At 43.5% G+C, this 11,704-nt stretch overlaps 1 protein-coding gene across 1 annotated transcript in view; it reads left to right on the top strand.

The window, feature by feature from the left end:
* MRPS10 (mitochondrial ribosomal protein S10) overlaps positions 1 to 5,792 on the top strand; it is an 11,817-nt gene extending 6,025 nt beyond the window's left edge. The window contains exons 4-7 of the mRNA XM_006105248.3: positions 584 to 720; positions 2,279 to 2,387; positions 4,032 to 4,121; positions 5,454 to 5,792. Coding sequence (XP_006105310.1) covers positions 584 to 720; positions 2,279 to 2,387; positions 4,032 to 4,121; positions 5,454 to 5,537 — 420 coding nt within the window. The 3' untranslated portion in view covers positions 5,538 to 5,792. The remainder of the gene's footprint in view (positions 1 to 583; positions 721 to 2,278; positions 2,388 to 4,031; positions 4,122 to 5,453) is intronic.
* Positions 5,793 to 11,704: the final 5,912 nt, after the last annotated feature.

Here is an 11,704-nt window from a genome sequence, read left to right as displayed (position 1 = left end):
CTGCTGACGGGTCATTATGCTGTTCGCTCGATTTGCATATTACACTCTTATTATATAGGATGTTTTATCATTTACAAACACTTTAATCTGTTTCCTTATTCTCTAATGAAATGCTGTGAGCTGTAGCATCAGTATTCTGTTTTATATATGAGAAAACTAAAGTGCAGTGAGATTATGTGACTTGCCCATTATCATTTAGCTAGAAGTAGCAGAGTTTAATTCTCAATTCAGGTCTTCTGACCAGGCTACTTTTGTTAACAAACCCCCAAATCCTTTCCCATTGTGAATTTGGGGCTCAATAACTCTTAAGTTAGAAGGTTCCATTAGTGATTTTGTTGCCTTGAAAGTCCCTTTGATTCAAACTGCATTTTAACAGATTCTAAGGGTCATTGTGCAGATCTGAATGTGATAGTAATTAGATACTTAAGCTTATAGTGTTAAAATGTTACATAGCATTTTTCTCCCCATTTATTACTAAACTCTGAAATTGCTCAATTGAGTGAGGATAATATGTTAAATATTTTAGTTGTAAATATTAGAGGACCCACGAATGAACCTTTCCTTTTTTATTTCAAAATTATAGATAACTATTTCTGATGAACCGGACACATTGTATAAGCGCCTGTCAGTTTTAGTAAAAGGCCATGATAAGGCTGTGTTGGACAGTTACGAGTATTTTGCCGTGCTTGCCGCTAAAGAACTTGGTATCTCTATTGAAGTGTAAGTATAATCTTTCCTAATCTGACCTGTCAGTTGTAACATGATCAGCCAGAAAATGGTGCTGATTCCAGCCAAGTGTGAGCTCTTAAAATGGAATAGAACTCATGCTAGGTAGGGTGTAGCTTTGTCCTATTATCCTAAGCAAGATCATCCCTCCTGTCTTCTAGAATGTTTAAATACTAGAATGAGTGACCCAGGAAAATGAAGGAAATCCTTTTTCTACCAATTTCATAGACAGGAGATCCAAGAAGCCCTCATGTCTGGGATCACGATGGGGCAGGGAGGCAGTTAGGTGGGCAAGCAGTCCTTTTATAGATCCTTTGATTTGATGCTCTTTGGCTAATACAGTGGTCAGCAAACTCATTAGTCAACAGAGCCAAATATCAACAGTACAACAATTGAAATTTCTTTTGAGAGCCAAATTTTTAAAACTTAAACTATATAGGTAGGTACATTGTTATTAACTTAATTAGGGTACTCTCTAAGCTGGCCTTTGCTAAAAACGTCCTCAATCTGATTGAGGTACATTCGCTGAGGTTGACCCCTTCCAACTCTCCCATCCACACTCATCTTGTATACTTGTTTCAGATAGACGAGTGTGGATGGGAGAGTTGGAAGGGGTCGACCTCAGCGAATGTACCTCAAAACAATGTACCTCCCCTGCGCTGCGTATCCCTCGGCCCACCTGCGCCATGTCTCCCGTCGCCTGACCGACCGACACCCCCCACTTCTTCTAACGCCACTTCTTCAAAATAGACTCACCCAGGCCGAAAACCAACTTCTGCACATGGGCCACGAAGTTTCAATCGCACTGTACGTGTGCGCCCACACGTAGTATTTTGTGGAAGAGCCACACTCAAGGGGCCAAAGTGAGCCGCGGTTTGCCAACCACTGGGCTAATATATCATTGTTTCAGAACTGCCCTCAGAAGCACCAGTCACCCAGTAATTTCATGCCTGAGCAAGGTGAGCTTCATATGGCCCTGAAGTCACTGCAGGGTCAAGTGTAACCACCTTTGTCTTGTCACCTGCTCCTGATGTAGAACAAGGCCCATTTGGGGCTTTGCCAGTCTGTCCACCTCTTTACAAAACACAATGAATCCACGTTTTCCATAACAGACTATAGTTTTATGATTATGGGTCATCTGTAAGTTTTCCTAAAATAACACATACAGCAGACGTTACAACTGTGTCCATCACACGGGTGTTGCTTTTCACAGTTCATATATTTGTCAGTAAGGGACCTCAGGGCTGTAAAAGCTGGAGGTGTGTGTGTGTGTTTGAGGGTGTGTGCACTTGCATGCCAAGGCTCAATTTTGGGGCTGTGGAAAAAAATGTTTGTGTTGCTGTCCAAGGTGTTTATTTTGGCTTGAGCTTTATGACATCAGTTGTTAAGCATAGATGACAGTCCTGACAAGTAGAAGTCTGTAAATGGTAGTTAATGCCTGTAATTGAGCATGAACCTGACCTACAAAATTGTGGGATCATGCTTTGATATCGCTGACTAAGGTTTTATCATCACTTAGCTTAAGCTTGTTGTTTTGCCCATTAACTTTCAGACATGAACCTCCAAGGAAAATAGAGCGATTTACTCTTCTCAAATCAGTGCATATTTTCAAGAAGCACAGAGTTCAGTATGAAATGAGAACACTTTACAGATGCTTAGAGGTGAGTTTATTTCAGATATGCAGGTATTTTTGAAATGTCCCATTTCATACTACCATAACTTTCCTTTCACATTGGCTGACTTCCTTTTAGTCAGCTCATGCTAATGGTTGCAGAGAAGGTAAAAGGACCTTTTGTGTTTATGGGAGCAACAGACAGGAAAATCAAACTCAAATAAAGCCATCCTTTAGAATAGTTCTACTTCTGCTCAATAATGCAGATGATGCTGACTAATTTTTTTTTAATTTTTTTAAAATTTGATTACCCCTAGAACAATTTGTATTTCTCAGAGCAACAGATCAAACCATCACGCATTACTTTTTGTTTGTTAACCCTCACCCGAAGATATTCTTTCCATTGATTTTTAGAGAGAGTGGAAAGGAGGCAGAGAGACAGAGAGAAACATCGATTGGTTGCCTCACGCAGGCAGGGATTGGCCTGCAACTGAAGTACAAGACTTTGACTGGAATTGAACCCGTGACCCTTCAGTCCGTGGGCCGACACTGAGCACTGAGCCAAACCGGCTAGGGAGCTGACTTATTTATTTATTTATTTTTTTAATATATTTTTATTGATTTAAGAGAGGAGGGGAAAATGAGAGAGAGATAGAAACATAAATGATGAGAGAGAATCATTGATCAGCCACCTCCTGCATGCCCCCCACCGGGGACCGAGCCCACAACCCGGGCATGTGCCCTTGACCAGAAATGAACCTGGGATCCTTCAGTCCACACAGGCCGACGCTCTCTCTATCCACTTAGCCAAACCAGCTAGGGCAGCTGACTAAGTTTTATACAATAAGATAGCATTGGAATAATTTTGCCTGCTTTTCAAAAATTCTAGTTAAATTTTCACACAGTTCTAATAATTGTTTTCACATGCTTCCTGGATTTCCCGTGTCTGTGAGGGGCAGCATTACGATTTTCATTCACCTTATTCATTTGTGCATCCACTAGGGTTGACATAGTCTTGTGGTTAAGGAGTGCATGGGTTCTGGAGTCAGGCAGCCAGGTCCTAGTCCTGGCACTTACTAGCTGTATGCCTTGTGCCTCCATTCTTTACCTACAAAATGGGAATAATAATGGTACCCATCTCCTAGGTTATGTGAGGATTAAATGAGGTATTTATCTAAAACACTGCGAATACTTCGTCACGTAGTAAATGATTTATAAATGTTATTAAAACAACTTTGTGTATCTTTTACATTGGAAGCGCTATACTAGACATTGAGGATACAAATATTAAGATGTAATTCCACCCTTAAATGGAAAAAAAAAACACCAAAATTGTATGCACCCATGTCCAACAGAAACACTTGAGCATGGAGCATGCAGAACATCTCATGCTAACTCTTCCCACCTAGTCTGTGTCCTTCTGTGTTGTGTGTTAAGTTGTCTTGTGAGTGTGCTGCTCTGATACCTGCGGGCCAGCTGGGTTCCATGCAACTCTGGCTCTCAGACGTCTGGGAGAGTGCTTCAGGACCGTGCTCCCCAGTCAGTTCCACCAGAGGAGCTACAGGGCTTTTCAAATTGGGATTCTGTGTAGATTCCATAGAGGAAGAAAAGGCTCTACCACTTTTACCAATAAAACTTTAAAATTTCTACTCTAACAGCAGAGTATGAACCAATTTTATGTTTGAAATTTCAGCTAAAACATCTAACTGGAAGTACAGCAGATGTCTACTTGGAATACATTCAGCGAAACTTACCTGAAGGAGTTGCCATGGAAGTTACAAAGGTATGACTTTAATTTCTACCTCTATTGGGGGGTAGTGTGTGTTGGGAGCTCCCCAGGTGTAATCTGAAACCACCCCTGGATGCGGAGGCAAGGAGAGAGCGCAGAGAGGCAGACCACTCCAGGTGGTAGGTGGCAGGTTTAATAAGCAGGAGAACTTACCAGCTTTGTCATGGGCAGCTGCCAGACAGTTTGCTTTCTGCACACACCTGCCAAATCTTAAACGTTATACAGAGGCCCCAACTTGGGTCATTCACGTACCCAGGAGACCTTAACTGGTCCGTCATGTACCCAATCCAGATAGTCTCAATACCACATTTCTATCTCAAACCTGTATCCTTGGAGCAGGTTCTGGGAGCAGAGAAGGCAGCAGAACACACATTCCAAAACACAGGGGAGGAGGCAAGGAACCTTTGATTGCCCGGGTTCAGCTCACAGGTCAAACAGGCGGTCATGTCTTTTTGATGACCTTCCCCAACAATCTGTATTGTTGTAATACACTAGAGGCCCAGTGCACGACATTCATGCACTGGCGCAGGGGGGTGTCCCTCAGCCCAGCCTGCACCCTTTCGCAGTCCGGAAGCCCTCAGGGGTTGTCCAGCTGATGGCTTAGGCTCCCCACAGAGAGCGGGCCTAAGCCATCAGTCAGACATCCTTAGCGCGCCACAGAGGCGGGAGAGGCTCCTGACACCACTGCTGCACTTGCCAGCCATCAGCCCAAATTGTGGCTGAGCAGTGCTCCCCCTGTGGGAGCACAGTGACCACCAGGGAGCAGCTCCTGTGTTGAGCATATGCCCCCTGGTGGTCAGTGCGCATCATAGCGACCAGTCATTCCACCATTTGGTCGATTTGCATATTACCCTTTTATTATATAGGATTGCAGCCTGGTCCTGTCCCACTGAGTGGAGGGGAGGGCCTGTGGCAGACCTGGAGGCAGGATTGCCACAGTAGTTGGGGTCTCCACCTCCCTGTGCAGTGGTGGCAGTTCAACCAAATCATCCTGCACTGCAGCCACATCCTCCCCGAGCCACCTCCGAAGTCTCCCTCCCTCCCAGGAGTTGTCCAGACCTGGGGACCACATTAGGTGGCAATCCCTAGAGATCACTGAGGATCGAATAGATTATCTGTTTCCGAGTTTTATATACCATCAAGTTTTCTTCTCTCTGTTTTCAAAGCCTACAAAAAGATGAGAGGGGTATGGGTAGGGGAGTGGCAAGTAGGGGCTAGGAGATAAAAGAAGTCAAGAGGATTTAAGGGAACAAAACTCATCTATTTTGTGGCCAAAGAGTTCAGTTAAGTCCACATTATACTATAGTTCTATTTTTCTCTTTTTAGACAAAATTAGAACGGTTACCAGAACACATCAAGGAGCCAATCTGGGAAAAGATACCAGAGGCAAAGGAAGAAAGCAAGTCATAAAGTCTCAGAGACTAGTTGTGTGGGCTTTTGAATGCGGGTGGGCCAGCCACGTGGGCTCAAGTGGAGAGTGCTGCCAGTTGAGACGGTTCACTGTTGAGTCCACATGTCCTGATCATGGGCAGCAGGGGATGGAGCATTAAGGATACAATGGACTACAGTGGAAGAGCCACTTTATCTATCCTTTCATACATGTCATCATCTCAGTTCTGATTTTACCAAATGTGAGTAAACCGTTTTGACCACTATGCACCAAAAGAGTCTGTTTATATTTTATTCTGCTATTGTTCAATTATTAGTTTGTACTAATTTTAATTTACATCATATCATTCATCTGAAAGTGAATATTTGAAATATTGCTCACATACATTTTTTTCTTTAGAAATTCCTAGAAGAAACCTTTGGTTAATTTGATTCATTTAACACTGAGCAATTGAAGTTTTTGATACTCTAGAACAGGCAGCATATAGTTGTTTGTTCGGGGGTGATGACCTCCAAATTTGACCTCATTTAAGCTCTCCATTCTTGAAAATGAATATACTTTGCAGCAGACCAAGCACACTTGAGGCATACACTGCACCTTCTAGTGGCCCAAACCCTGCAGGGCTGCCTAAAAGGGTCGCTGTAATGGAATTTAAGCTCTCAAGACATTACCACTGTATCATTTCACCCATCCTGTGATTCATTCATTCAACAGGCTCTTATTTTGTTAACTTACCAAAAATTGAATAGAAATAACAGCCTTTGAAAATTGTGCAAGGCACAAACTATTTTCCTTATTAAGTTCCTCACTGATAAGAAGGCCTCTCTCTTTCGGTAATGGCCGTCTTTTGTTTGGAGATGTCTACTTTTCCATGAAATTAAATAGAGGTTAAAGCCCTGAAAGAAGCAGGACTGCAACGGGCTGAAACTGTTGATGGATCAACCCCAAGGGAGTGATTCGTTTCCTTTTTGCAGCAGAACCAGGGCCTCATCTTTTGTCGTTTTCTTCACATCTTTGGAGTAGTTATGTCTTCTCAGTTTTTCCCCCCTTGCACTGGAATTCCTGTTCTCTCTTCCTTACCTGCTATCAGGTATCGGTGTTTTGAATGCATACTGCTTATGTATCAGACTTACATTACTGTCATTAACATGAAAAGAATTACAGCCTTGGGGCCCCTGGCCTCCTTCCCTTCTCAGCTCAGTTGTTGACTATGTCATTCACAAATGCCTAAAGCATGCTTATCGCAGGTATAAGCAGGTATAAGCCTCAGGATTAAGAACTAGTCAATAAAACAAGAGCAATATAATGGTAATTATATCTAGCAAAGCAGCAATTTGTGACCCATTTGAACTTTAATTCTTTAAAAATAAATACAGCTTTTTTGTATGTGTTTTTAGATAATATTAATCACTGTAGTATGATAGGATAATCTATGCACACTCAGCTCCAGTGACTCACTGTGAGCTAAAGGGGTGCATCCGAGTCCGACTGTTTTCATTTTCAATTAACCCGTAAACCAGATTACTCAGGTTGGCACTTCAAATTATATATTAAAATCTTGTTTTAAGGTAAATATGCAAATAAACTACACATGTGACAAAAAGTAGTGATACTTTTGTGACAAAAGTATTTGAAACCTACTTCTTGATATAAACAAGGTAATTTCTTTATCCTGGTAGGCTGAGAAAGTGTTTTTTAGTTGAATCTCCCACGTAAAATGCATATTCTAAAACTTGGAATTAATGCCCAAGTCTCACTGTCTGTCCACAGTGGGGGTGGGAGGCAGTGAGAGAAAATGGAGCCTGACGGTAGAATGAACCTGAAGGCCGGTACGAAGTGAAATGATTGAGAGGTAGCCCTGAGTTCACTGTTGCTTCCTCTAATCTGAAATATATTTCCTTTTCAGATTAAACAAAATAATAATATGGTCTGTTTGAAATTATTGATAGAACTCTACAAATTAGACTTGTTTGGTGCCTAGTTTCAATGCTTTCAAAGAATTACTTATATGTTCCTTTGGTCACCTTACACAGAACATAGTAAATATAGAAAGCCATTGTTTTAAAGGAGTCTAATTTCTTAGCATTTCTGTTTGTCAGCTGCCATTCCTCCTTCCCTACATTCAGTTTTACTGCAGCACTAATGAGTAGCAGAGTAGAGAACACATGGACTTTGGAGTCAGACAGGTCTGCGTCAGATAAGAGTTCAAACCCACTAACTGCAATAAACTTGGGCAAGATAGTTAATCCTGTCAGAGCCTCAGTTTACTCCTGAGTAAAATGTAGAAGACAGTGCCTCCTCATTAAGGTAGGAGTATTAAATTAGGTCACTTATAGAACACCTCACAGTTCCGAGTAAGTAATAGACATGAGTGAATAATAGTTATCACTAGATAGAGTGCGAATCCAATGGCATCCCAGATGCTTGTGCACTGCCCGGTTTAGATACTAGCTGGAAGGGCTGTGAAGGTTAATTTAGCTGAGAAAGCATGTAATGTGCATTGTAATCACCGCCATACATTATGTCAAGCATTTTACATAGTCACAGATATTCTCATTTCATCTTTATAACAACCCAATAAAGTAGTTACTGTTATTACCCCCATTTTCCAGGATAGAAAACCAAGTTCTGACTTCCCCATTCAGTATCCTTTCAGTTTACATATAAAGCTGAGGCAAAAAGGGTGAAACGGATTTGTATGAGTTCAGATTCGTGACAGGGACAGCCCCAAACCTAATTTTTAAAGAGTAGGAGGTACTCAGAATATTCAAACCTAAAGTCCAGACTTATTTCCCCTTTCACATTGGCAGAACGCACTTATTTCCCCTAAGTTTTGGAAGTAAAATGATCAACTGGGAGTGGGGGAATCTAAGGCATAAAAGATGTAAATGTGATCTGAATAAAGATAAGTATAATACACAGTGCGATTCCGATCCCTGTGGTCTCAAGGTCCACAGGGTGTGAGGGGGCAGCACAAGAGTTTAGGCTGCATCAAGGAGGGTCCCACTGGGTCACAAGAACCAGCATGGAGGTTATTTGCAGTAGCTTGGGGCCAGGCCCAGCTAGGGCTCAGCAGACCAGGTCTATGGCTCAAGCATTTCTTATACCTGGAGCCGAGCTTATGGCTGACTGCCTGTGAACCCCCGGGTTCTCTGCAAATCCCCGTTCAATTCCTAGCCCTGCCCTCCTTAAACCCTTACTATTATTACTCACTTTAAGCTATCATTTCTCTCTGTGGAGTCCTAATCCTCTTTGAAATGATATATTTATACTCCAACAGCTCAGCATATTAATGGGGCAGGTCATGGTCAAGTGACCCACATGAAAAGCCTGTTGAATTTTAGATTCTTTAGCCAGAGTCTAAATTAAGTTATATCTCATTCATACAATTTCTTAATGTCCTTTAATCACTCCTCAATTTTGCTTAAATATCCATAAATACGAAGAGATGGTCAGGGATGACACCATCTTCACACTGAGCCAGTTGAGTCACTGTTGGTTCAGAGCCACAGCCACTGATGGGCACATGCCTTCAGGTGTGATGAGCTGGAGGAAGGTGGAAATCACTGAGCAGGATCTTCAAGGCCTCTTCTAGTTCTAAAGGCCCATTATCTTTCACATCGGTACATACCTGCTAACCCAGGCACTCAAAGGAGTCAAGAGGAGTTGTCTTGCAAAATTAAGGACTAATAGCTCCCATTAATTCAGCACTCACTGTGTGTCATGCACTTTGCTCAGTTACTCAACAAGTGTTTGAGTTTCTTGTATGTGCCAAGCACTGTCCTAGGCATGGGGAATTCCATGGTGTACGGGGTGAGTCCCCCTCCTCAAGCATCTTAGACTCTATGGGGAGGACATAATAAGGAAAAAAATAAGATAGTTTCAGCTTTAGTTAAACACTATGAAGAAAATGAAGTAAGATAATGTCAGGAATTCCTTGAGGGGAGAAGGTCAAGGAGGGCAGCCACGTGAAGACCTGAGGGGGAGAGCAGTCCGAGCAGCAGGACCAGTCAGTGCTAAGACCCAGTGAGGCTTGGGGGTGTCAGCGGACAAGGACAGAGGAAACATTGACCCCCAGCAGGCAGGGGCAGATGATATAATGCATCATGGCCATGGGGAGCAGTATGGGTTTTATTCTGAGTGCAATGGGAAGCCATTGGAGGGTTTGGAGCAGACAAGTGATAGGATCTGATTTATGCCTTAGAACACACTACTCTGGCTGCTGGGTAGGGGCTGTGAGGAGGGGGTTGTTAGGAGGGGGCAGGAAGACTGGTTAGGGCCTTCTGCAGTGGCCAGGTGAGAGGATATGGCCTGGACTGGAGTTGTAGTGGAGGTGATGAAAAGTGGTTGATTCAGAATAGTTTAGAGGTGGAGCTGATGGAATGACCTACTAATAGATCGAAATGAGACCTAGACGTCAAGAATGACATCTAGGTTTTGGCCTAAGCAACTGGGTAAATGGTGATGCCATTGCTGCAGTTGAGAAGGGATTTGGGAAGAAAATCAGTAGTTTGGTCTTGGCCTTGCTAAGTTTGCCATCTGAGGATCGATGTCCAGTAGGCGGCTGAGTTCATGATTCTGAGTTCTGGAGAGAGTCCAGGCTGAAGATGTAAGTGTGGAAGCTGTCAGCCTACAACTGGTATGTAATGTTGGGGATGGGGAGAATGTGGGTAGATGAGAAGAGTACCAAGAACAAGCCTGGGAAGCCCCAAGCATGTAGAGATTTGGTAAAATGGAGGCGATGAGCCATCAGTGAGGTTGGAGTGAAACCAGACAAGTGTGGGTCCTTGAAACCTGAGTATTTGGAGGAAGAATTCACTTGGCGAACCATGATGAATCTGCTGACAAGCTGAGTAACGAAAGCAGGTCATTGGTGACCCCGGTACAAGCCTTGTCCATGGAGTGATGGGGACGAGCATCCAATTGGAGTAAGTTGAGGCAAGAATAAGAGAGATGAGGACACAAGACAGGTTTGAGAATGGTCAGTTATTTATTGTTACCCTAGAAAAATACCCGGATTTAGTAGCTTAAAGCGAAGACAACATTTACTTTGCACACAAATCTGCAATTTGGTCAGGGCTCTGCGGGGACATTGTCTGCTCCATTTGGTATCAACTGGGGTGTCTGGGAGGCTGGGCCTGGAGTCACTCACTCACCCACAAGTCTGATGGTGGAGCCTGGCTGACAGCCGGAATCCCTGAATGTGCCTGAGTTTCCTGACAACATGGCGTCTGGGTTCTGAGGGCAAGTCCCGAGAGAGCCAGGCCTAGACCCTATCACCTTTGATGACCTAGCCTTGGAAGTCACATGGTGTCCCTCTGCCCGTCCTCTTCAATGAGGTAGCCACAAAGTGCCATTGGGTTGAAGAGAAGAAGTAGACTGCCCCTTGGTGGGAGGAACACGTGACACCAGATCTGTTGCCGTGCCGTTTTTGGAAAACAGATCTGCCACAGAGGGTTTTGTTGTAAGAGAAGCCAAAATTAGGACAGCGGATGGAGGGGATGGCGGGCAGGGCCAGTGGATCCAGGGATCCAGAGTGCCGAGGGACCACAATATTTTAAATTTCTTTTTAAGTGTTGTAATTTCTTTCAAAATCAGAAGGATGAATTTAATCTAGTCTGGGCTAGACTGGGTTATATTCATCTTTATACCAATGAGTGATAAAATATTTTAAATATTTACGTATGTAATACTTATTTATTCCATATTTATCTTGTGACCCATGAAGGTAACGTGCGTAGGCCCATGCAGGTGGTAATGGGACCCTGAATGTGGCGTCAGGGCAGGATTTTTGTTGTTTGACTTTGTTTTATTAATGGTGATATTAAAGCTTGTCTTCAGATGGGTGTGATCCATCAGAGAAGGAAAATCAGGATGCAGAAAGAGAAAGGAATCGTTGTGGGGAGGAAGTGCGGAGAGCTGAGCCTAGAAAACAAGTGGAGGACCTGGCAGGCGAGAAGCGGGGAAGGGACGCCGCTTCCGCTGAACCAGGACGAGGCAGAGCACGCGGTTCAGATGCAGGGAGTGTGTCCGGTGGGAAAGATGAGGTGGCTGTCTGATGTGTCTGAGTCTCTGAAATGAAGCTTGACAGGTCATCAGCTGAACGTGGGAGTGAGTAAAAGGTTTGAGGGTGGGAAGTGTGTGGGATAGTCATCCCAAGGAGGCGAGGGGAGGTCGGCAGGGAAGG

The sequence above is a fragment of the Myotis lucifugus genome, unplaced genomic scaffold (assembly GCF_000147115.1).
Source record: "Myotis lucifugus unplaced genomic scaffold, Myoluc2.0 scaffold_653, whole genome shotgun sequence".
Classification (NCBI taxonomy): Eukaryota; Metazoa; Chordata; class Mammalia; order Chiroptera; family Vespertilionidae; genus Myotis; species Myotis lucifugus.
The sequence above is the reverse complement of the archived record's forward strand: the minus strand, read 5'-3'. Positions and strand labels throughout refer to the sequence as shown.